This window comes from Neospora caninum, chromosome XI (genome assembly GCF_000208865.1).
Source record: "Neospora caninum Liverpool complete genome, chromosome XI".
Classification (NCBI taxonomy): domain Eukaryota; phylum Apicomplexa; class Conoidasida; order Eucoccidiorida; family Sarcocystidae; genus Neospora; species Neospora caninum.
The window spans coordinates 3,091,705-3,115,975 of NC_018397.1; the positions used below are offsets into that span (position 1 = coordinate 3,091,705).

General features: G+C 60.7%; 1 protein-coding gene across 1 annotated transcript; it reads left to right on the forward strand.

Annotated features, from left to right (window-relative positions):
• Nucleotides 1-1,494: 1,494 nt before the first annotated feature.
• On the forward strand, nt 1,495-22,681 carry NCLIV_056720 (putative nucleoporin FG repeat-containing protein; the record flags this gene model as incomplete). The annotated part of the gene is made up of 11 exons (XM_003885227.1): nt 1,495-5,636; nt 6,275-6,709; nt 7,014-8,715; nt 9,111-16,996; nt 17,579-17,885; nt 18,372-18,950; nt 19,621-19,716; nt 20,220-20,425; nt 20,877-21,120; nt 21,415-21,710; nt 22,312-22,681. The coding sequence occupies 11 exons, from the start codon at nt 1,495-1,497 to the stop codon at nt 22,679-22,681; spliced, it is 16,263 nt and encodes a 5,420-aa protein (XP_003885276.1).
• Between the last annotated feature and the right edge of the window lie 1,590 nt (nt 22,682-24,271).

Consider the following 24,271-nt stretch of genomic DNA (forward strand, 5'->3'; position numbering starts at 1 on the left):
ACGTGGACAGCGGTTGCCCGTGAGGTTTTCCGCAGTTATGTCTCGGCTCTGGTTTGACATCAAATGGAGGTGTTTTTTCTGCAGCGTCAGGAACCAAGGCTGCCACGGGAAAATGCTCAAGAGGATGACTCCTACAAGGACGCGAAACGCACGGGATGCGACATGTGCTCGCGTGGAGTCAGGTGGAAAAGGTGAAACCGCCGTTCCTCAAAGCTTCCGCATTATCCGTGTCCTGTCTGTGTCCTTCACTAGCGGCGCGTTCCGCCGACCAGGGCACTACTCACTGAAACGGTTTCGCACTGTGCCGCTTTTCGACACCTCAACCGTTTGAAGTCTGTTCAACTCCAGTTCACTTTGCCCACGAGGACTGACTGGCATTCCATAGCTCAGGACCACGAGGACTGTCGTGTGTCTGCTTCCGAAAACTTTATAGAGTGTCTGTGGACGGGGGGGGGGGGGGGCGGCCTGGAGTAGCTGGAGGCAGCAATGTTCTCCACTTTCCTGCCACGAATCCGGTCACGCATTTCCCTGGTTTCCGATACAGAAAAAAGGTGTTCCAATCCTCGAACTCAAGTTCGTCCACGGTGCCCTGTCGGATGTGGAAACCAGAAGGTACTGGTTCGTGCTGGATATACGTGCCCGTGGATGATATGGGAAGCAGTAATCCACGATTCAAAACCATCTACAAGGCAGGCGGAAAAGAATCGTCTTGCGTTTCCACTGTCCTTCACATGTTTCCATGTCCCAGCGCAGAAACGCGGTACACACACACACAGTTAGCTGCCGGAAACGCGTCGAATCTGTCGTGGCCGCATGTGGCAGGCGACGGCGGCGCGCACATGCACACCACCTGGTTTCCGAGATATCCGGTGGGAAGGCGATAGGCGTTTTCCTCCCGTCAATTTATTTCTCCAGGCTTCCACGTTGTTTGTCTCTTTCTTCTGAGTGTCTCGTCTTTTCCAGATCCGCCTCTTTTAAGGTCTGAGGAAAGGAAGGGCGGAAAGCCCCAACACCGTTTCCTCCCGCCTTCGAGCACTGTGTCACGACTTGCCTCCCTCATCGCATGCGGCCACGGGGATGTGTTGTCTCGGGCCACTTTGTCCTCAAAGGCGCCAACTTTCGACTCGCGCTGCCAGGTTCTGTCTTTCCTTGTCCTACGCTGCACGGATCCCTCTCTAACACCTGCGAGGAAATCCCCTGTTTTCTTCAGACCCCCGCTCGTCCTCTGCGGAGGCCCAGAGGGACGGCGGGAATCGACGGAGAGAGAAGCCAGAGGAGAGACGAAGGGGAAACGAACAGGGCGGGAAGAACAGAATGCGAAATAACGAGTCTGTTCAAGAGGCAGACGGAGACGGCGGAAGGAACCTAACAAAGGGGAAGGGAGAGGGTAGAACTGGGGAGGTGGGACAGCAGAGAATTAAGACGGACGCGAAATAGAACACGGGAGGCAGCAAAGAAAGAAAAGTCAGAGAGAAAACCGGCAGTAAGAAGAAAATGACGCTTTTCGGCGGCGGCGGAGGGCCCTCAGGGGCCTCTCCTGGTCCCAACGCCCTCTTTGGAGCAACAGCCTCAGGCACGTCCTCGGGGCTCTCTGGAGCCTCCTCTTCCTCTCTCTTTGGCGCAGGAGGCTCCTCGTTGTTCAGCGGCGGATCCTCTTCAGTTTCCGGCGCTGGATTGACTGATAAGCCTGCGCAGGCGCATGGAAGTTTGTTTGGAAGCGGAACTTCCGGCTCTTCTTCGTCCTCTCTGTTCGGAAGTGGAGGCGCGACGGAGAAGCCCGCTGGCCTCTTTGGAAGTGCTGCGTCTCCTGCTTCGTCTTCTCTCTTCTCCGGTGGTGCAGCGGCTACAACAACATCCGGCATGTTTGGCGGAATTGCTTCCACTTCATCTTCCTCCTCTTCCTCTTCCTCCACTTCCTCTTCCTCCACTTCATCTTCCTCCTCTTCATCTTCCTCGTCTTCATCTTCATCTGTTTCGCCTTCGTGTTTTTCTTCATCTTCCTCTGCCTCATCTTCCTCATCATCTTCCTCTTCATCTTCATCTTCCTCATCATCTTCCTCTTCATCTTCCTCTTCATCTTCTTCATCTTCCTCGCTTTTCGGCGGTGGCGTAGGGCCGACTGGAGTTGCGTCTGGTGCAGGTTCTTCTCTTCCGGCTTCTTCCTCTTCTCTCTTTGGAGCGGGGCAAAGCAAGGCACCGGAGGCGCGGTCGTCTCTCGTTTCGTCCCCGTCCTTCGCTCCCTCTGCGGCTGTCTCGAGCAAGTCATCTGCTTCACCGCCCGTTCTCCCCCCCTCTGGGTCGGCCACCTCGACTGCCGCCTTGGCTGCGGGATCTTCTCCCGAAATTCGAAAGTGTCTCGTCAGCTACATGCACCTCAAATCAGTTCTGATTTCGCTCTCGCTCTCGGACTCTCCAGCCCAAGTCGAAGAGCTCTTTTCCTCGCCGCAACTCCTGCAGCGCTTCGCCTCGCTCCTCTCACCCTTTGACCCTTCCGTGGACCGCGCCCTTCCCCAGAATATCTCAGCCGATCTGCATGCGGCCATCTCGGCTGTTCGAAGGCAGTTCGCCCAGAGGGCTGCGCGCCAGAATTCCGTTCCCGGTTCGGCGGCCCCGGCGGAGGTTGCGCGAGACGGCTGGTTGGTGCCGTCTGAAGCGATGATCTATGAGGCTCTGTCTGTGTACCTTTTGCGCAAGTTCAACAAGCAGCAACAGCTTCTTTCGCCGCGGTTTTCAGCCCCGTTTCTCCAGGAGGCCGTCGACTCCGAGGATCCCGTCACGATGCGCGAAGTGGAGGACATCCTCATCGACGAACAAGTCGACTTCTTCTGGTGTCTCGGCTTCATCTTCCGCACTGCGGCGTCCGCGTCGCAGTCAGCCCCGGCCGGCGACACACGCCAGGGACAGAAGAGCGAGAAAAGCGACAGCCAGTCAGGCCAAACACAGGAATCACTTTGCTCTTCCTCGCTCGAGAAGGCTTGTTTCACGTTCGCGTGTCGCTTGGTGCGCGAGAAGAACATCGAGGAAGGCCTCTACCGGACCTACGAAGACTTGAGTCGGCGCTTCGACGGGCGAAAAGCGGCGGAGCTCAGAGCGCGCGGGGCGTCGAACCCGGAAAACCTGAAACGCGAGGCCTCGCACTCTTCCAGCTCACCCCTCCAGAGGGCGGCTGAGGAGCCTGAGACCGTGAAGGCTTTGGCAGCGACTCTGCGCATCCAGAAGGCGCTTCTCGTCTGTTTCGCGGCGTTCTATCGCGCCCAAAACGTCCTCGAGGCGTGCGCGGGAGACCGGACCGTCTCGGCCGGCACACTCCACCGCCTCGCGTCCATGGTGACAGACGACTCGTTTGTCGGCGCTCTGGCGGCGAGCAGCAGCGAAGATCGCCGCCTGCTGCACAGCTCGCGTCTTCTTCTCGCCGGCCAAGAGGTGGCTGATGCCTCGGCGCTTCTTCTGGTGGCGGCGTATCCGTTCGCGCCGTTTCGAGGCGGGCGGCGGGACGGAAGCCTCGAGACGAGCAACGCGTCCCGCGAGAAGATCCTTGCGCAGCTCGGCTCCGCTGACCACTTTGCTGCTCTCCATCGCGGTGTCATGACGCCTCTCTTGAACGCCTTCAAGCAGCACCTCGAGTGTGACGGCGGTGACAGTTCCGACCTTCTCGCCCTTTCTTTCGCCGACCTCGATCCGGCGCGCGAGTCGTCACAGGCCACGGAGAGTGGAGACAAGGTCGAGAACCGAGGCGCCGGATACGCGAGTGCAGCGGGGTATCCCGACGCGCTGTATGACCAGTTCATTGCCCACCCGAGCGTTGTGCCTCTCGTTCTCTTTGCGCATGCAACGGCCCTCGCGCTCCTCAACAGCCACCAGCGCAGCGACGGCTCGCTCTCTCCCGCGTCCTTCTCCTCCGCCTCGGGGAAAACTGCGAAAGACTGCGCCCTGAGTGAGACTGAAGTCAATGCGTTTCTCCAGCCTCTCCTGCTGTGTGGAGGGCCGTCGTTTGCGGCCGCGCTGGAGGCGCTTGTCATTGTCCGCGACGGCCTTCGCCAAGCCGGCTCGGCTGCGGCCGCCGCAGACCCCCTTCTGAGCATGCAGCGGGAGATTCTTCTCGAGTTCGTGCATCTGCTGCTTCTCCACCTTCCCCTCCACCATTTTCAGGGCTTCGAGCCTCTCGTCCATGCTCTCTCCGGCCTCGTCGACAGTCCCGGTATCTCTGAGGATCTCTGGCTCCGCTTCGCTCCTCGCTCCCGCGCCTTCTTGTTCTCTCCTTCCTCGACTGCGGCCTCGGCAGCGGACCTCGCTCGCCTGCCTCTCCCAGGAGACGCCAGCGAAGGCGACCAAGCGGCCTCGCTGTCTCTTCGAGGGCCTGCCTGCTCGACGTGCGGCGTGTGGGGCGACTTTGTCAGTTCCCTTCAGCGCGAGACGCGCCTCGCTCAGGGCGGGTGCGACTCGCGGCTCGCTTCCTGCCCTCGCTACGGTGGCCTGTACGTCTTGATCGACCTCCTGCGATGTGTCACTTTCCCCTTTGGTCTCCACCTCCTGCTTCAACTGGTGTCCGCCCTCGTCCCGCGCGCCCCCGCCTCGCGAGTCGTGGAGAAGGCCTCGGACGCGCAGGCCGAGGAAGCGAGTGAAGAAGACGAAGTTGTCGTCGACGCGACCTCTCTCGCGGCGTTCCTCGCTTTCCTCACGGAGCCGCTCCCTGGCATGCTTCTCCCTGCGATGCCCGAATTCTTCTTGCCGACCAGTGACGCACCCTGTCCGTCTTCCACCTCCGCAGAACATGTCTCCCCCCTCGAGAGCCTCGAGAGCAAAGAGCGGGCCTTCCAAAGGGGCGACGGCCTGCCGTCGCGCTCAGCGTCCGCCCCGTGCAGCGTGCCCTCGCCCCTCAGGTGTACGTACACCTCAGTCGGGCCAGTGCCACTGGAACTGTGTCTTGGCACGATGCTCGGCTTCCAGGAGCCACTCGAGAACGGGGAAGCGAACGACCGACAGCGCAGGCAGACGTTCTTCGATGCGTCCGCTGTGAGCGGCGGAGCCGAGTTCTGGTCGCTGCTGCCGCGCGGCGTGTCAGCTCAAGTGCAAGGCCTGCCGGTGTGGCGCCTGACCAGCGCCGCTGCGGCTGCATGCGCGTCGACCGCGGCGGCTGTCCGCTTGCAGTTTGAACGCGAGGGAGCAAAACGAGAAGACTCGCGAAACGCGCCGAACGCGTCCTTCTTGGCGAACGCCTCCCGGCCTCCGTGCCTCGAGGGCGAAGGCTGGTGGGGTGTCTCTACAGACGGGGCTCGAGCGCAGCCTGCCTTGCGCGCCGGCGACCCCCGACGCAGCGCGGTTTCCCGCTTCGGCAGCTTCGCCTCGTGTGCCTCAGCCTCGTCGTGCGGGCCTCAACCGTCGGGCCTTTCACCGCAAGGCGAGGGCTCCTCCGACGACGCCAGCGCCTTCATGCTCCTCCACGCCCTTCGCGTGCCGCTGGGGGGCGCGGGAGACACCGAAGAGATAGAAGGAACTGAGAAGCGAGAAGGGACAGATCGCGCAGACACGCAAGAGCTGCCCTCTCTCTCCCTCTTGAGGACTGCATGGTTTGTCCTCGATGCCGGCCTCCAGTTCCTCAGTCAAACAGGCAAACCCTTGCCGGAGGCGGCAGTCAGGTAAGCGGAGGCTGATGGAGATGGTGCCGCGAATCGAACTCTTATGAGTACAGGGATGAGAACAACAGGCCATCTCTGTCTTCTAGTTTTTCTTTTTTTAGCTCGTCGTCTCTCGTTTGTTCAAGGTTGCCTCTAGGGCTCTGACGCCCGCTTTGTCGGGTTTGTTGCCTGCTTTTGCCTCTCTACTCTCTTTACAAAAACAAACCTGTCTCGTCTCCTGGTTCGCTTTCCTTCCAGGCCGTCGTTTCTCCCCTTGCTGTCTCCGTTGTCTCCGTCGCCCCGCTCTATGTCCCTTCGATCTCGCTCCGAGGCTGCCTTCTTTCTGCTGTCGTTGGTCTGTTCTCTGTCCCATCGCTCGCGTTTTCCCCCCCTCCGTTTCCTCTTCCTGGGATCCGTTTTGTCGTTGCCTCGGGTTCTCGACATGTTTGTCGGGTATCTCTCCACTTCCCACAAACAGGGTTGCATCGTCTTCGCCAACCCTCTCTCCCGTTCGCTCTTCCTCTCTCCCTGTATCTATCTCTCTTCCTCTTTCCCTGCGTGTCTCTCTGCTTCTGTCCGTGTGTCTCTCGCTCATTTTCTCCTCTGTTTTTGGCTGACGTGCTCCCACGAACTCTTTGCCTTTTCTGTTCCGTCGCCAGGGCCTTCATCGCGGCCAGCGCGTTGTTCTGCCGTCTAGCAGCCTGGCCACCCGCCATGCGCCTCGTCGCAGAACTCGTGATTGCCGAAGACGTTTACGGCCTCAGCGGCCCATCTGCCGCCTTCGCCGTCAACGCAGCGACCGTGGCTGCCTCCAGCAGCGTCCGAGAGATCCTCGCGCTCTTCCCGCGGAAAGACGTGAGCCTGAAGACCAGCAAACCTGCATGCGCCGGCCGCCGAGAGAACGCCGCGCCCGAGGCGGGAGGCCGAGCAGCGCGGGAGACGCCTCCCTCTCCCGCCTTCGACGCGTTCGACACCAAAAGCAACGCTGCCGTCGCGCCGTTCGCTCTCATGCCGCGTCTCTTCGCGCTCGCCTGCCTCGCAGCGCAACAGCAACAGCTGAGATGCATCCTTCCAGAGGTCCTCACAGGGCTGAGGTAAGCGATCGCTCGGAAGGAGAGGAAGAACAAAGGAAACGAAACCGTGCTCGCCAGTGGTCTGTCTCCCGTTGCTCTGTCTTCCTGGCCTCCTCTCCGCTGCGTCTTTGTCCCATGCACTTGAAGCACATATATCTTCTATCTGCAAAAATACCCATATATATACAAACGTACTCATATGTGGTGACGTGTAGAAGGAGCGACGCGTTGGGTTGTTTGTCTATATTTGTGCGATTGTGGATGGGGCTACGCCGTATCTAGGAGGACGATGGCCACCCTCCGCACTGTTTGTGTGTTTTTTCAGGTGTTGTTTGACGCCCTGTTCTCTGCAGAATATTTTCCATGTTTTCCGCGTTTTGTGGCCGGGGCACGGCGACGCGCTGACAGGGGCGTCTTGCGTGTCTGTGTGTCGCTCTCTATTTTCTCGCGCGGCTTCGCCTCCGGATGGGCCTCGTCGCGACACTCCGCTGGCCTGCCGCCTGCCGCCGGTTCTTCTTCAGCCGCAGTCGTCGGACCTTCTCTCGGTTGATTTGTCTTCTCCCCCAGAGTCTGTGCACTCCTACTGGCAGTTGCTGATGCTTATCGCAGTGGGTTCGCGCAGGCGTCTGGACGTGGCGACAGACGAGGCGGCTCAGTTCCTGCGGCGTTCCGCTGCGTTTCGGCGCATTTTCTCTGCCTCCTTTGCGTCGCTTTCTCTGCCTGCGTCCTCTGCGCGTTTCACGCCCGAGTTCTTCTCCCCGCCGTTCCTCGATGCCTCTCTCTCTGCCTGGGAAACCCGCAGGGACGCGGGAGACAGAGGAGACACCGACCAACGAGAGGGGGCGTTCCTGTCTCCGTTTTCCCTGCGGAGGTTTCTCCACATTCTCGGCGAGGTCATGGAAGAAGAAAAGAGCGTCGGCACGTACCCCGTTCTGAAGAGCACACTCCTGTTGCTTCTCGGCCTCCTGCAGCTCTGCCCGCCAACCGCACTGACTCTGTCTTGGCAACAGCACGCAGCGTTGAGTGCGGCGACTGTCACAGAGAGTGCACGGGAGATTGTGCTTCGCGAGCGAGAGAGAACCCGTCGCGAGGGAGAAGACGCACTCGAGCAGGAAGAACACCCAATGTTCCTCGCCTTCCTCGCGCCTTTCCGTGAACTCGCGCGCATGCAGTTCGGCGGCCCCCAGGAGGCCCAAGACAGCGGGCTGAGCGTTCGCGACGCAGCCGACCCAGAGACCTGTGGACGAACCCTCGAAGAGAGCCACTGGGTGCTGTTTCCCACGCCGCGTGCCCTCAGGCCCGGAGACCGTCTCTTCAGGGGAACAGGGGACAGAGAGACAAGCCGTGTGGGGCCTTCGGGGGCCGGAGGCGATGTCCCCTCGGAGCGGACGCGCGAGGATCTCGCCTTCCTGGATGCGTGCGCAGCGTCGCCGAGCCTCGGGGCCTTCCTCGAGCGTCGGCAACTCGCGCAGCTGGAAGAGCAGAGAGACACTTTCGGGGCTCTCTGCGAATTCCTCTTCGGCTTCGTGTGGACGCGCCTCGCGGGGTGCACCTTCCAGCACTTTGCCCACCGCGCGGAAATCGTCGAGATCCTCCTCGCCACCACCACGGAGACACTCAGTCTCCTCCAGGGCGCGAATCGCCTGCCGGTCGCGGGCGAGGAGACAGACGGCGGGGCGCGCGACGCAGATCGCTGCGCGGAGTGCGCCGGCGCGGGCCGGCCGAAGAAGAGTCGCGGCAGAGACGGCGATGGAGACGAAAGATGGTCAGAGGCCCTTTCAACCTCTGAGCGAGAGAACGAGAGAGAACCGGAACTCGCCCACAGAGACCCAGACGCGCCAGGCGCCATCAAGGCGACTCTGACTCGCGGGGGGGGCTCCTGGGCGTTCACCGCCGCCGAGGCACAGCCTCCCCACACTCGGTTGAAAGACGAAAGAAGCAACAGACTACAAGTTCTCTTCTGGGACAAACACGCAGGCGTCTTCGCCAAACGCGCTGCCACTCTCGCCGTATACGGCCACGTCGAGGTACGCCTTCGCGGTTCATCTTCCCGCTTCCGTCGCCGCTCCTACATCTATATTTCTGTATAAATGTGCCCCCATTCTCATTCTCAGATCTACTTGTGCTCACATGTACATCTATCCACATACCCACAGTCGGATCTATGCCTTCATTCATATGCGCTCACATCTTCTTAGTGTACTGTTCTGTTTCTATCTCTCCTTTTCGGGATGTGTGTGTATCGCGTTCTGTAGCTTTCTGTCGTTTTTCGCATCCCCGGTCTTCCTGTGAAGGAGATGACAGGGACGACCCATGTTCACGCGGGAGTTTGATCGGTTTCCTTTTTCTGTTTTGCCTCCGTCCGTCAGTCGGATGAAACACAACTCAGCGAATGGACTGTTGCGTGTCTTTTCCCCTGCAGTTGACGAATCGGCTTTTGGAGCAGCTTTCTGCTTCAAACTTTCTTTCGTCTCTCGCCGCGCTTCTTCGCTGCGATTTCCTCGTGGAGCTGTGTCCGCCATACGCGCGCAGCCAGCTTCCCTCGGCGAGTTCTCCCTTTCTCTTCACCTTCGTCAATTCTCTCCTCCTGTCGATGGCCTCGCTCGACTTCCACTCTCTCTCTTCGACGGCGTGGATCACCCCTTTGGCGGCGACCCTGCTGAGCGCGCCGCCTCTGCACCCTGCTCGGCCTTTGCTGCCTCGTTCGTCTCCCGCGTCTTCGTTTTCTCCTGCGTCTTCGCTTCTACTCCTTCCTCCTCGAGGCGGCTGCGCTTCGAACGACTCAAGCGCCCGAATCCGTCGATGCTGCGCATTCTGTTCCTCCGTCTCTTCCTTTTCCTTCTCGTCTGTCTCTCCGGCCTTCCCCCTCGAACCGCTGCCCGCCGATGTGGCTTCGCGAGACGCGGCTGGCGGGGTCTGCTTCCCGACCGTGGTGGTGCTTTCCTCGCCTTGTTCTTCCTCCTCCGCGCTGCCGTCTGAGGCGTACTCTCCCGCCTCGTCTCTGGGCCGATGGAGCACGCACTGGGTCGGCTGTGCGCTCCGCGAAAACGTCCCGCTCTGTCTGTCGGCTTCCGGCTCCGCGGCGCTGGCGACCTTCCTCGCGTTTCAAGCCTCTCAGGCGTCGTCGCTCGTCCTCGACGCCGTCCCCGTCCTCCTCCCCGCGGAGGCTGCTCTGTGCGCGTCGGCCGTGACGAGTCCGAACACGGATCGTTCACAGAACATTCTCTGCCTCGTTGCACAGGCGTTTCTTCACCTCTTTCTCGCGACGGCGGCCTCGCCCACGGGGGCTGCTCTCGGCGCAGGCGAGGCCGCGGGCGCCTGTGGGGCGTCCGCGGACCTCGGCGGGCTGGGGGCGCCGCGAGATGCGGAGACAGCGAGCAGGAAGCGAAAGGGAGGCCCAGTGCCTGCCGCTGCGCCCGGCCCACTCCTCTCGCGTCTTCAGAGCCAGCTGAGCAAGCTGGCGTTCTCGCCGGCAGCAACTCTGCCGGAAGACTTTGGCATCTCCTCGTCGCCGCTGTGGCCTTGCGTTCCGGACCTCCTGCCGTCGTACCCTGGAGACGTCCTCGCCGCCCTGCAAGACCAGGAGGCGTTTCTCCTCTTGGCGGACCACGGCTGCCTGTCTGCCTCTGGGGTGTCTCCAGGGCTCTGCCGCGGTGGGGGGGGCCCAAGCGCCCGGACGAAGGCGCGCGCACCTGCCAACTTTGTCCAGTCCGTCTTTGCGCTCCTCGAAGCCTCGTCGCGGCTCAAGGTAGTCGCGGCGTCGCTCCTGAACCTCCTCACTGTGGCGTCTCTCGGGCTCCAGAGGGGCCGCGGAGACACAGAGACAGGCGGCCGCGCCGCGGACGGTTTCGCGGGCGAAGGCCTCGGGCGCGGCGCAGGCCTCGGGCGCGATGGGGCGCCTGCCTTCTCCCGCTTCTCCACGTCTTCGCCATTCTCCGTCTGCCTCACGTTTGCTCCGAGCGAGATCCAGAACTTGCTGGAGAGGTGGACGGCGGCTGCGCGCACAGGCACGGATGCTGGCGAGAAAGCTTCCGAGAAGGACAAGAGCCAGGGCGCCAGTCCGCGGCGGAGCCAGCTGCGATTCGTCGACCTGCTCGTCCCCAGCGGTGTGCTGAGCAAAGGCCTGAGAGATCTGTACGCCAAAGAGCCCATGAAGGAGTATCGCCTTCTTCTGGCGCAGCTGCTCCTTCTGCTGCTCTCGGGGTCCGCGCAGGCGGACGGCCCGCCGGCGCTCCAGCACGACCTCATTTTCATCGGCGGGGGTGGCGGCCTGCTGGACGAAGAGGCGACCGAAGAGCCGCTCCTCTGGACGTCGGTGAATTTTGCGCAGCAAGTGCTTCTCGATGTTCTCGAGTCTGCTGACGCGCCCATAGAGGACAGGGCGGCGGGGTCGGAACCGAAGAAGGGTCGGGGCAGGGGGGCTGCACCAACTCGCGTGGCGTCGCTGGGCGACCTGAAACTCTTGCGGATCGCTCTGCTGCTCCTCGAACAACTCTGCTTTTCTTCCGGCGCCCAGGCGGTCCATCTGCAACTCCTCCAGCAGACGGTGTTGGGAGTGAGAACAATGGCGTCTCTCGTCCGCGGCCGAAGAAAGAACGACGTGCAGAGCGCCGGGGGCGACGACTGTCTCGGCGCTGCCGCGCTCTGGGGAGGAAAGAGCCTTCCAGGGAAAAAGCCCGAAGACACGAGCCTGGGAGGGTGGAAGCTGCTGAATCGCGTGGCCCGCATGCTGCTCGCCACCTGGCAGAAAGTCGACTGGGCTCGGGCGCGCCTCTGGTTGAACACGACGCCGGTTCCAAACGGTTCGGAGAGTCCAGAGAGAGGAGCCTGCCACGCGCCAGACTCGGACGGGGTTCTTCTGCCCTTCGCAGCTGCCGACTTGCCTTCGCTCGACCCCTGCGGCCCGACGCTCTTCTCTCGGCTGATTTCTAGCGCCGGCTTCGACGCCCCGCTGTACTCCTCGCTGGGGTCTTCGGCCGCTGCCTGTCCGGCGGCCTTCTCGCGGCGCGCCAGCGGCCTGCGCCCCACAAGCTCCGCCCCAGGCAGAGACAGTGTGAAGAAGAGTGTGGGGAAGGGCTGCGCAGAGGCCGCGGCGGGCGTCGCCGATCGAGCAGGCGACGAGGCGTCGGCCTGCACGCCGGGGGCCTTCTCGAGATCCTCGTCGTCGTTCTTCCCCAGAGGCGGCGTCGCGGAGCTAGCGAGTGGCGACAAAGGGCCAGGGGGGACAGCCTCGTGGGGACTCGGCGACGAAGAAGAAGACGAACTCGGCTTCGTCGCCAGTCTCGCAGCGATCGAGCTGTGTGGGGCTTTCCAGGCACTTCTGCGGATTCTCGTCTCCCAGCTGCGTGCGCTGCCTCTCGCGCTTCGCGTGCAAGGGAAGCGCGACGCGAGCTCCCCTGACAAGAAGGCCTCAGCGTCGATTGCCCATCTTTTCGTTACGCAGGCGCCGTGCGTCGGCGACTACCGGGACTTCTTCAACTTGTTCTCTTTCCTCTCTTCCGACCCGAGCCTCCTCGCTGCGTTTTTCCCCTCGAAATTCCACAAGGCGCCGGCGCCCCACACCCCCTCTCGCTCTCTCGGCCTCGCGCCGCTGCCTTCCACGCAACGGAGCCTCGTCCGGCTTCTTCTCTGGCTTCGCTCGCGGGCCATCTCGCCGGCCTATCTCCAGCAGGCCCAGCCGGGGTCGGCAGCGTCTTCCTTTTCTCTCGTGCCTCTCCCTGGGAGCGGCGACTCGGCCTGCGTGGTCTCTGCCTCGCCCAGTTCGTCCAGCTCCTCACCTAGCTGCTCTTCCTTCCCTACTCAGTCTGGTTGCATGCGCGGCCTTCCGCGGCGCTGTACGCAGCCGGCGCCGGGTGGGGGGACGAACTTGGAGGGGTTCGCGGACTTTTGGGCCCGCCGCCGACTCCTCAGGGCGGCGCTCGAAGAAGGCGTCGGCGGAGAAGGCTGCGCAGTCCTCCAGGAGCTGGCATCGAGTGGCGAGTTGTCGGGAGAGACGGGAGGGTGGCGAAGCTCCGCAGACCCTGTCTTCTCGCCGCTCCTCTCCGTCTCTTTGGTCCGCGCTTGCGGAGTGCTGAGCAGTCCGGAGCAGTACGGCCCCGGCTTCATCTTTGACCGGCGAAGCCTCGTGCTGCTCGCCACCCACGTCACGCTTCAGGCCGTCCCCCTGTGTCGCCCCTTTTCTTCTCTGGAGAGAGCAAAGAGGAAACGAGGCGCGTCGCCTGACGGTCGATCTCGGAGAAAAAGCGACAGGCAAGTGGAGATGTACAGGCCGACGCCCTGGGGACGGGACGCAGACCCGTTCGGCAACTCCCACGAAGGGCGAGACCGACCGGACGCGTGGGGGACAAAGGTCGGAGACACTTGCGAGGGAAGTAAGGAGACAGCCGGAAGCAGAGGCGACGGTGGAAACTCGTGGGAGTCCGTTTCCGGATCGCTGGTGAGTGAGGCCTGGGCCGCAGGCGTGTTTGCGTGCCGCGTGGGAGTCGGCGAATCCCTCGCAGACGCTCAACTCTCGCTGCTCGCCGCCTTCCTCCAGCTGTTGTGCGTGAGCAGGGAACGCAGCGTCTTCCCCCTGTACTTACTCCCAGAGAAGAAAGTGGACGGCGACGCGTCCGATGAAAATGTGCGAAACTTGCTGGAGGGCGAAACCGACCGAGAGGCGTCGCCTGGCTTGGCGTCGCGGCTGAAGGCTCCAGAGTCGACCGTCTCCTCTCCTTTGAGTGGCGTCGAGCCCCCGTTCCAAGCGGCGATCTTCCCGGTCCTCTCGACCCTCGTGGAAATCTGTGAACGCGAGGCGTCTGTCGCCGACGCTTCCTTCGGGGTCATCTTCTTCAGAAGCGAGTTCTTCCGCCTGCTTCTCGCTCTCGCGCTGCAGCTGGTGACGTGCAACTGGACGACAGACGTTCGCACAGCTTCCTCGCCGCCTTCTCGCTGCTTCTTCCGGTCGGCCCAGTTCGGAACGTCCTCGCTCGGCCCGGCATCCGACAAAAACGAGCAGAACTCTCTTCCTTCCTCGCGCCCCGCCCTGTCCGCGGCTCTGCCGTTGAGCGCAGGAGGCAACCCCTCGCCGCTGCGTCATCCCGAAGAGATCGACGATTCGTGCTCGCAACGCGGCAGCGTGACGCCTTCGCGCCGAGGCGGCGAGCTGCTCGTTTCCTTCGCGCTCTCGCGCGACTCCGCCCTCGCCTCCGGGGCCGACGACGGGCCGTTTGTGGCTCGGTCGCCTCGAGAGCGAAGCCGCTCGCCGTCGCCCTCGGTGCCTCTCGTTGGCCACGCGGAACAGAATTACTTCCTCTCGCGTTTCTGTGCAAAGATCCACCCTCTGGCAGACGCGTCGGGCCGAGCCGGACGCGCGGCCTCGCTCTCGCCGCTGTGGCAAGACGAGGCACTGAAGAGCGCAGCGAAAGAGAGCGCGTACCCCCCACTCGCTTTCCTCTCCAAACCGCTTTTCTCCGCAGGCACCGGACTGCCGTGTTTCCCAAGCGCAGAGATCCTCGAAAACCTGGTGCACGCCGCTGAGGCTGCAGAAGCCGCCGAGGCGGCAGAGGCTGGAGCACCCGCGGGAATCAGCGGCGAGGTGGAGACGAGCGGCAGGGCCCAAAAGGGAGACGGAACGGTTTCGGCGAGCTTGAGGCTCCGCATGCGGGCGAGTGAGCTGCTGTTTGCCGTGCAGAAGTGTCTCCTTGCGGTGTTGCGAGAGAAGGTCGCGCAAGAGACAAACCGCGGGGGAGGTGTCGGCGGCCGGGGGCCCCAGCCTCTCTTAGAGGCCTTGGGTGCTCCGTGGGCAGGGAAACGACGCGGCGACGCTCTGAAGCCTCGCAAACCGTTCCGCTTGTCTGCCTTCTCTTCGCTCTGTTCCTTCTTCCCGCATACGCGGGCTTCGAACTCGCCGGACGGGGCTGGGGTGCATCTCGCTGGCCCGGGAACCTCCAGGCGGAGCGGCGTCTTCTCTTCTCGCTATCCACCCGTGGAGGGCGTCGATCTCTCTGCGCTGCTCGCAGCCGTCTGCGCTCCGGAGAAAAGAGAAGAAGAGTGGGAAGAAGGCCGTGGAGGCGTCGCGACGGTCTCTGCCCGGGGTGTGCGCTTCTCCCCCACCCCAGAGCCAGACGCCGGCGCAGGCCCTAGGGCGGCGGAGGTGGAGCTCGTGAGAGAGGCGAGGGCGCATGCAGATTTGAAAGCGAGAATTCCGCCGCGGCCAGTGGACAAGTTCCGAGCGCCTCCGGAAGAGGCGGACGTTCTCGACATGCTGGCTGCGCTCGACGGCTTCACTGTGTTCTCCACGCTCTGGAGTTTCCTCTCTTTTTCTGCGGACGACGCAGTGTGCAGCGGGCCTTCTCTGCGGGCACCTGGAAAGCCTGAAGAAAACGAGACGGTCCCCTCGCCTCTCGTCGCGTTCGGGGCCTCGGGTCTCGAGACGCAACTCACAGAACTCCTCGACCAAGTCCACACAATGTGGCGAGTGGTCTCGAGGCCGCAGGCGCTGGCGGGTGTCTCTGGAGACCGCGAAATCTTCCCGGGCGCCCTCGCTGTCTCCTCGCCCGCCTTCTTCGCGTGCTTCCCCGACGCCGCCTCGTCGGTCCCCGAAGAGACGCGGATTGCTGCCCTCCTCGCCTCGACGCCCGACGTCCCCTGTCTCCTCCGGGTCTCTGCGCTGCTGCATCTCAGCCTCCCACGCTTGTTCCTGAACGCCTTCCTGGCGCTGTTGAATGCTTCGGTGGCAGCAGCTCACGCGCAAAGCGGCGCGGCCGCGCAGAGTGGAGAGCGCAGGCTCCCGAGAGACAGCCCGGAAGACAAGAAGACCGACGCAGACCCGGGTGCAGGGACACCCCGCTTTCTGCATCCGTTCGCTTCGCGCCGCGTTTCCGAAGACGCGCCTTCGGCTGCGAGTCGCAGGCCGAGCGCCAGAATGGAAGACAGAGACACGAGCCTTCGCCGCGAAGACGCAGAAGGCCCCACCCTCGAACCCGTCGCCCCCCTCGTCGCCCTGGCGCTCCAGAGAGCGCTCGAACGTCTTGCGCTGCGGTCGCGCCGGAGTCGAGAGTTCGACCCTGCAGAAGACCTCTCGGAACCCCCGCTGTCGTTGAGCGCCCCCTTGAGCGCGTTTCTGCAGCTGCCTCTCGTCCGTTTCCTCTCCATTGGTTGCGCGTTGTCGGCCCAAATCCAGCTCCAGGTCGGACTCCTCAATGCGAGCTTCCCCTCGGTCGCGCCCGTCGTGACGCGCGAGTTGTGGGCGTCCCAGCAGCAACTGCTTCGTCACCCTCTGCCCCGATGTGTGTCTCTGTCTCCGCGTCCTGGCGCGTCCCGTGCGTGGATGGGCGACGCAAGTGCAGATGAGAAGAGACGCGAAGCGGCGCTCTTCTCGGCGAAAACGCCGCTGGTTCTCCAGAGCCCGAGCTTCTTGGTGGAGGAAGTTGCGTCGCGAACCGTCGCTTCTTACTTTGCCTTCTTCGCCCTCCTCCTGCAGTCTGGAGTCGCGCCGCGAACACCTGGAGGCGCCGCCGCGCTCTTCAGCAGCGCCGCGGCGTCCGCGGCTCCTCTCCTGGACGCCGATTCCGCGGGAGAAGACTTGTTCGAAGTGCGTGCGTCTCGAAGCAGAGACAGTTGCGGGCACGCTGTGGCCGAAGACGACAAAGCCCAGGCCCGAAACGAGAGCGAGCGGACAGCCGACTCTCTCCACACACCGCCCCCGCTGGGTTCCTCATCGTCGCTCTCGAAAGCGCTCAGGACCGCGCACCCGTCGCTGCCTGAGGCGCTCCTCGACGCGGACTTCTTCGTCGCGCTTCTCACTCTCCCGCCGTTCCAAACCTTTCTACATCCCGTCCGAACGCCCGCCTTCCTGCCGCTCCCGCCCTCGCACCCGCAAAGTGGACTTGCCTCAACTGTCTCCTCCACGTGGGTGCCAGCGTACGAGTCCCTGACGCTGTCGCGGTCCTCAGAGGCGTGTCGCAGCGGCGGCTGGGCACGTCAAGAATGGACAGATTCGTCTCTGAAGGTTCGGCGATCGCCATCGCATTTGCTTTTCTGCCGCCTTCTCGGACTGCTCGCTCTCGGTCTTCGCCAGCTAGGGCCGTCGTCGTGCTTCGCGCCTGCTGCCAGTTCAGCCGAGCGAGCGCGGCCGTGGGAAGACCGCGCCGGAGACAGCGGGAAGCGACAGACATGGGGCGAGAAGGCGAGAGCGGATCGCGAGAGACGACGGGTTTCTGGTCTTCTGCGAAGTCTGCAGCTCCTCGAAGGACGCATGCAGTTCGTTCTTGGGCCACACGGCTTCGCCCAGACCCCGCAACTGGCCACACTTGAAGAGGCGGCGTTGTATGCGCAGCTTCTGACGCTTCTGCCTCCTTGGCGAGCCATGGAGACTGATCAACAGGCAAGGAAGGGCGAGAAAGAGAGAAGGGGGAAAAACGGGAGGCGAGCGAGGAGGGAGGAAAGGGGGAGACGGGGGAAAACGTCCTAGCTCATGGTCGCAAGTCTGACGCGGTCCGGACGCGTCTCGTGGGGCTCTTGGGGAGGCGGGGTTTTGGGGGTGGAAGACGGGAAGCGGAGACCAAGGCACAGGTCGATGCGGAGTGGAAAGAAGAGCAGAAGAACGAGCATCATCACACGAGAGAGATAGAAAATAATGGAGACGCTGGAGATACCGTCCTTTCCGCTTGCGATACCTTTTCCGGCTCTTTGCCCGCTGAAGCCTCTCTAGACTGGAGCGCTTCGTCTCTAAACAGAGGCTTGCGATTGAAGTGTGTTTCTCCCTTTTGGAAAGTTCCACCATTCCTGGCGGCAGCGTTTTCCTTGTCGATTTATGTGCGTCTTATGTCTGCATGCGCTGTGCTCTCAGCAATTCGTCTGGCGATGGTTCCGTCTGCTCCTGGACTTTTCCCTCTCCGCGTCCCACAGCTTGCTGCTTTCTCTCGTCGACGGCACTTGCGTGCTGAGCCCCGTCTCGCTCTTGGAGTGTCTCGCCTCTCAGCCGCCTCGCTATTCTGCTTCGTTCTCTGCGCGCGTCTCGGGGGCGAGTCGCGTGGCGGCGGCCGGCGAGGAGCGAGAAGGTGAACGCAGGAGGGGCGGGAGAACCCCGTTCCGTGCGACCGCAGAGGAGAGCAGGCGACGAGCCGGCTGGGCCGAGGGCCTCTTCGCGGAAGATCCGCGCAGCGAAGAGGCGGGAGAGGCGCGGCGCGCGGCAGTGCCCTCGACGTTCGATCAAGTAGGCGCAAACAGAGGAAAAACGCGAAAGCACGAAACAAACGAAATCTATCGGCCAAGGGAAGCAAGAAGCACCAGAGAGAAACACGAGCACAAAAGGAACTCCATACGCATATACACCCAACAAGAAAAAAGGAAACTCGGAACCCACACAAACACATATACATATATACACTTGTATATACATATATATATATGTATATGTATGTATATGGATGTGTAATTTTTGATGGAGGGTGGGAAACGGTGGATACACACCCAAGGGGTGGGGACAGGGGCCAGAGCTTTTGCCTCTCTGTGTTTGGACGCAGAGACACTCGAAGGCAGGCGGACGTTCTGCGTTGCCTCTTTCTGTGAACACAGTCAGATGTGGAAGAGCACACAAGACAGCGCGGTGGATTTTCGCCAGAACCGAGCTCCCGGTGTCTGCATGCGCTTCCTGTGCGTCTTTTCGTTCCTGCCGTCCCTCGTGTTTTTTTCCTTTTAGAGAGGCATCTACCTGGTTCTTCAAATCTGCAACAGCACCGTTTCGGCCTTTTCAAAGTTCGGCTTTCTTCTCCCGGTCTCTCACACCTTTCCGCCGCCGCCGGCCTTCTTTCTTCCGGGGTGCTCGTGCTGCGCTGCGGCGCCGTCGCGAGAAGCTCGCCTCGTGGACTCCTCGCTCTGGTGTCGGCGTGTGCGGGTCATTTCCCCCAAGAGCTATCGTCGCCTCATCACCTCGCTCTTTGCGTCGTCTCAGTGTCCCGGCGAAGGCGAGAAAGAGAAGAGCCATTCCAGGCGGGGCGGAACGAAGCAGGGCGAGGGGAGACACCTGGAAGGAGGCCGAGGCGAGTCTTCGCCTTCACCCTGCCAAGAGCGAGAATGTGGGCGGGAGAGAGAACAAAGGAACAGTCCGCACGAGGAAGAGGAGGGACACCCGCGTCGGAGTGTGGGAGAATTGGAGATTCCCCCTCTGGAGCGCGAGGACAACGCACCTCCAGCGGACGAGACCGACTCCGAGAAGAGACTCTTCAGCGAGAGACGCGAGACCGGAATCCGCCGCGGCTTCCTACCAGCTGCTCACGAGGTAAGAAGGCCGAATGAAGATCCTGGAAGCGACCAAGACTGACGATTCTAACCGAGGTATTTTAACAGACAGCAAGGGGAAGAGGGTGAGACGAGAAATACACGCTCTGAGAAGTGCATCGTCGGAAAAAGTAGCATTCTCTGAAAGGTTTTGGTTCTTTCGGACTTGCCTCGCCCGAGCCCAGGGACGAGAGACCGAAGGATAGCGCCCACGACAGCGCAGTGTCTCCTTTCTTCTACCCGGCTGGGGAAATGCTGTCTGGGAGAGCCAAGACACAAGGCAAACTCTGCTTGTTTCCTAGCCACCGGAGAAGGTCGGGAAGAACGCGTGGTTGGTGCTTTCCTACTTTGAAGAAGAAACCGACCTTGTGTCGCTGGCGAGGAAACAACCGGAGCATACCTCACCGAGAGTTGTCTGTGCTGCTTCTGGCCTTTTGGCATAGAAGTGAGTGTGAAACGTTCTCTTTCTCTTTGTGTGCTCTGTTCTCGTATCTCTTTTTCTGCCCGCATGCACGCGCGTGCTCTATGCATCAGACGATTTGCCTCTGTGTGCAGTGTGTACGTACACGGAGAGAAGATCGCTATTCTCCGTTTTCTCGTCTGGTCCACCCTTGGAAACTGGAGAATATGTTAGAGTCGCGATCGCTGTCGCACGCTTGAACGCATTTCAGGTTGCGCAAACACTGGCGGCTCTCGTCGATGTTGCGAGGTCTTTGACGAAAATCCTCGAGGAGCTGTCGCGGGAGGATCGAACGCCTCCGCTGGCGGTAAGTGGAGGATGAAGAGGAGTCGAGGAGGGGCGGCACCAGAGGGAGGGGAAGGGAACAAGTCGCCTTCTTACAGCGACGGCGGGAAGCCGGGTGCGCACGCGCTAGGGAGAGTCGTGAGAAGACGTTGGCGCTTGTTTCCACATCTGTATCATTTTTTACAGAGGAATCACAAACAGCTGAATAGACAGATGCTGTGAACATCTAGATACGTGCATATATATCTATATGAAAAGATATGAATGTAGTTCGCGTTTACGGAGACACAAAAGTATATGCCGGTAGTCAAAGCGATATATTCTTTTCTTTCTTGCAAAAGGATTGACGAGGATGTGCTGGTTGGGTAGGCTGTACACTTAAAATTTCTCGTTTTTGTCTCGGTTTTCTCACGCGCAGGTGGCCGTGAAAGTTGCGCGCGATGGGGGCCGCATAAAAATTGACCTTGATCTGCAGATGAATCCGCGCCTTTTGTCCTCTATTTTTTTTTTTGTCTGTCCCCGCAGGTTCTGACAGCGAGCGACCGGCGTTTTCTTCCTCTGTCTCTCTTCCTGCGCTGCGAGGGGCCGTACATGAACCGCGTCTCTTCTCTCTCTTCTTCGCCCCGGCCTTCCCATCGCCATTTGTCCACAGAGCATCCCTCTCTCTTGACTTCCGCTTGGGCGCGGAGCCCAACCCCCGGTTCAGTGTCTCCTTCGCATAGCAGCGTCTGGTACGCGGAGAGACAGTGCTCGCAAGGCCACAACGGCATGTGTCACCAAGGATACACCCCGACCGCACGCACGCACTTGGCGGTTTCTGTGGGGCTACCGTAGTCGCATCGTTATGGGTCTCGCACATCCCTCTCGGAGGCGCCCAGTCAGTCGTCTAGCCAAAACGAGATTTGCGGATTTCGCGTCCGATCTGGAGACCGAATCCTCCAGGAAAACATCTCTGCGTGCGTGATTGTCCACGATCTGATCCATGTCCATGTACATCGACAGGCTTGTTGGTCTTCCTGCCTCTTCTCTTCGACGTATCTATCTCTATCTCTCTTTCTCTACATCTTTCTCTGTATCTGTATGTTGTCTGTCTTTATATCCTTCTCTAAATTTCTGTCTATTCGCACGTTTCTGTCGACTTTGCGTTTTCATCCATTCGTTTCGTTTTCTGGTTTTCTGCAGCGGAGCGGGGCGTGCGAGCAGCGTGGTGAGCCTGACGGCGGGTGTGTTTTTGAACGAGGAGACTCCGCGAGAAGTGGGGCGACGAGAAGCGAAAGATAATGGCGGATTCAAAGATGGAGCACGAATCGGAAGAGACGCAGGCTCCGCCATCTCCACGCGTCGCGGCGGGAGCACAGAACGACACGCAGGCGGCGCTGCAACGCTCTCAGCCGTCTGCGCTGTTGGCCGACAACGTGCCGAGCAAGTGAGAGAAGCAAAAAGGGACAGGCTGGCGAAGCGGGAAAAAGACACAACGGAAAAAGGAAGGCGCGCAAGCGACGGAGCGACAGACGGGACAGGGCTACACTTCAGGGGGGGGGGGGGGGGGGGCTGTGTTTCTGGTGTCTCTCTAGAGTGGATGCTCTCCATAACAGGATACCCTTAGTTCGTCGTTCGATTCCTCATCAGCTGTCTCTTCTACGTTCCCTTCTTTCCCCGAGTCGCCTTCTGCTCATGCTTTTCTCCGCCTCCCACCTCTGCGTTTTTCCCGTCTTCTCAGCGTCGAAGCCTGCAGCACCGGCGGCGCGGCTCGCCGACTGTCACGGCCTGTCGTCTGGATCGCGTCGTCTCACGCGGGCGCCTGAGCTTTTTCTCTCAGAAAGACCCGCTCTGTCGAGGGGGCGGCGAGCGTGTGCCTGTCAGCGCTGCTTCGCTGCTCGGTTCTTTCGGCGTCGGCGAAGAGGACGAAGAACTGGAAATCGTCTGCCCAGAGCTGCTGCTGCAAGACGCGCTGTGGGAGCTCCTGCGAGACACGGTTGAAAAGGCCATGGCAGCGGGAACGGAGATCGTTAACGCGTAAGAAACGCGCGATTTCTGAAGTTGTTTAGTGGAAGACGTTTAAGAGTCGGTGACCCCATAGGTAGAGAGGTAGAGGAACACTTGGACAAGTAGACAGGGTGGGCACTCTATACCCAACCTGCGGCGATTGCTTACGTTTCAGCGAAGATAAGCCGAACTTGGAACTCAAAATATGCAGACGCCAGAGCGGCGGGACGACTGGGCCGCGTAGCTCCGCACGTTTGGGAGACACGTTTTTATTCAGGGATGCAGATGGCCAGCAACGAGAATGGCTGCATCGCGGCGTTCCAGCGACACCAACAGTTACGGCAGATTTGTCCACATACTCTCGCATAGGGATTGGGGGGGCTCGTCAAGAGAGAAAGAGGGAGTCTCAAGGCCAGAGGATAGAGTCAGTGCCGGGTTGATCGTTGACGTTCCTTTGGAGAGGAAACACTCCCAGATGACCTTTTGCACCAGCTGCCGATGTATTTCCGGAGCTTCGACTACGTGTTGAATGGGTTTGGCCGTGAGTCAGCGGAGACCATGGAGAAGTCGCGTCGGTCGCGCGTTTCCAATGCATGCGGGTGTTCTTTCCCGCTGTGTGCTGATGTATCAGGTTTGTGGCGCAAAATATCTTACGACCTTACGCAGACACCGCGAAGCAGTTCCTGCCGCTGCTTATCCATCTGGGTGCTGTGTCTGGACACCCGTCGCCTTCCCCCCTTGCTGTCGCTTCTTTCCTTCCCGCTGGAGCTGCTCACCTTCTGCGTCCTTCGACTGGAGCCGAGGCGAGGGGCGAAGAGGCTCCAAGAGACCCTTCAGGGGCGACGAGCCGGAACTTTTACGCGACGCTTCTCGAGTATCTGCTCAAGCGCTACGCTGTAGAAGAGAGGATCTTCGAAGCAACACAAGGAGTTGGTTTTCCGTTCCTCCTCGATCTTCGCGGCGACGCGCCAGAGAAAGGGGGAAGCGACGCTGAAAGCTAGTGAAGGCGAAGGAACTAGGAAGAAGGACGAGAAGTTCTCTTCCATTTGTGAACGAAGCCAGACACATTCGTGGACGTAGCCCCTTTGGAAACGTAAGTGGGGGCGCCGCTGTTTTCTGCATGCATCTCGCAAACGGACGGTGCGTCGCGGGGTGTTTCCCTGTCTTCTTCGCAGACAAAAAGTTCATGGCGTGTCGTGTGTGTGCGAGAGGAAACGCCGTCCGGCTTGGCTCGACGCGTTTCAAACTCAAGTACGGGGGAGTACACTCGCTTGAGCTCCCGCTCATGGATTCAGTGTCCAGGACTACCTGGCGCTTAATAACGATTCCGTCTTCCAGCTTCCAATTAAACTACATATTAAAATGAGCGCTCTTCTGCACCGAGGCTTTTGAACCAGCCAGCAAAATTGGCCACACACCAACGGAGACGTGCCCCTCTTCACCGTCTCTTTTTTAGTGAGAAGTGACAGCGACGACAGCGAAAGAAATTCTCGTGGCCACTCGAGAGTTGATTAGGAGGGTTTGCCAGTCTTCAACCTTTCGCGTGCTGCAAAGCACTGAAGCTGCGTCTGCCTGAAACTGGTGTCACGAGGCGTCCTGCCACGTGGAGGGACCACAGCGCCCCGGCGGATACGCGACGCGCTCTGGATCCGCAAAGTGCGTAGATGTCCACGCAGAGAATCTTGTTGCTGCAATTTCTTTTTTGTGGACGGGCACTGCCTGAGGCGGCCGCCGTAAGGAACCACCTGCATGCCCCCAAACCCATTCGCGTTCAGCGCACGGGTTGCGGGCGTGCTTGTGTAAGGCGTTTCTTATGCGTGCGTTTCAGACCCCCCTGGGAGAAAAGTTCTTGCTGCCTTTGTATTTCCAAATAGCCAATCACGCCTACAAAAATCTGGTCGGAAGCACGCAGGACCCGCCTGGTTCACTTGACTGTGTCGAGGAATGCGACAGCGACGTTGTTCTCGACAGAAGTAGCGAAACAATCCTTCCCGTCTCTTAAAAAACAAACGCGCGTGCTCGAGTGCACACAAGCGTGCCGTCAGGAGGTGACAATTTTCACTGATACACGACGGGAAGGTGATGCAACATGAAGGGTGCTCTCTAAATGAGAGCCAGTTTCCGGTCCACTCCCATACACTTCTCGCATGCAGTATTTCTCGACCCCGAAGTTTGCAGGCGTTGTATCCGTCAGGCAGCTACCACGACTACAGCAGCGGTACAAAAAACCTGTCCCAACTTGAGGTTTTAGAATGCAGTGTGGGAATTGCATGAATTGCGACACGTGAAGCACTGATTTACAAATATAGTTACCACCTTTGAAAACGGCGTTTGACATTACCTGCTTGATTCAGCACTGCTTGTACGCTGGAAGGCATGCTAACTTGCACAGGCGAGGACGTCGACAAGAACTGACCACCGCTAGGCAAGCAGCAACGGAATCGCTAGTGACCGTCTTCCAGGCCGAAATTACAAATGACTACCGAGCCTCCGGGTTTTCCACCGAAATTTTTGTGTTTGAATCGGATGTGGTCTCAAGTCGACGCACAGCAGTCCCCCAGACAACAGGGTCATGCAAGGGAGCATCCGTC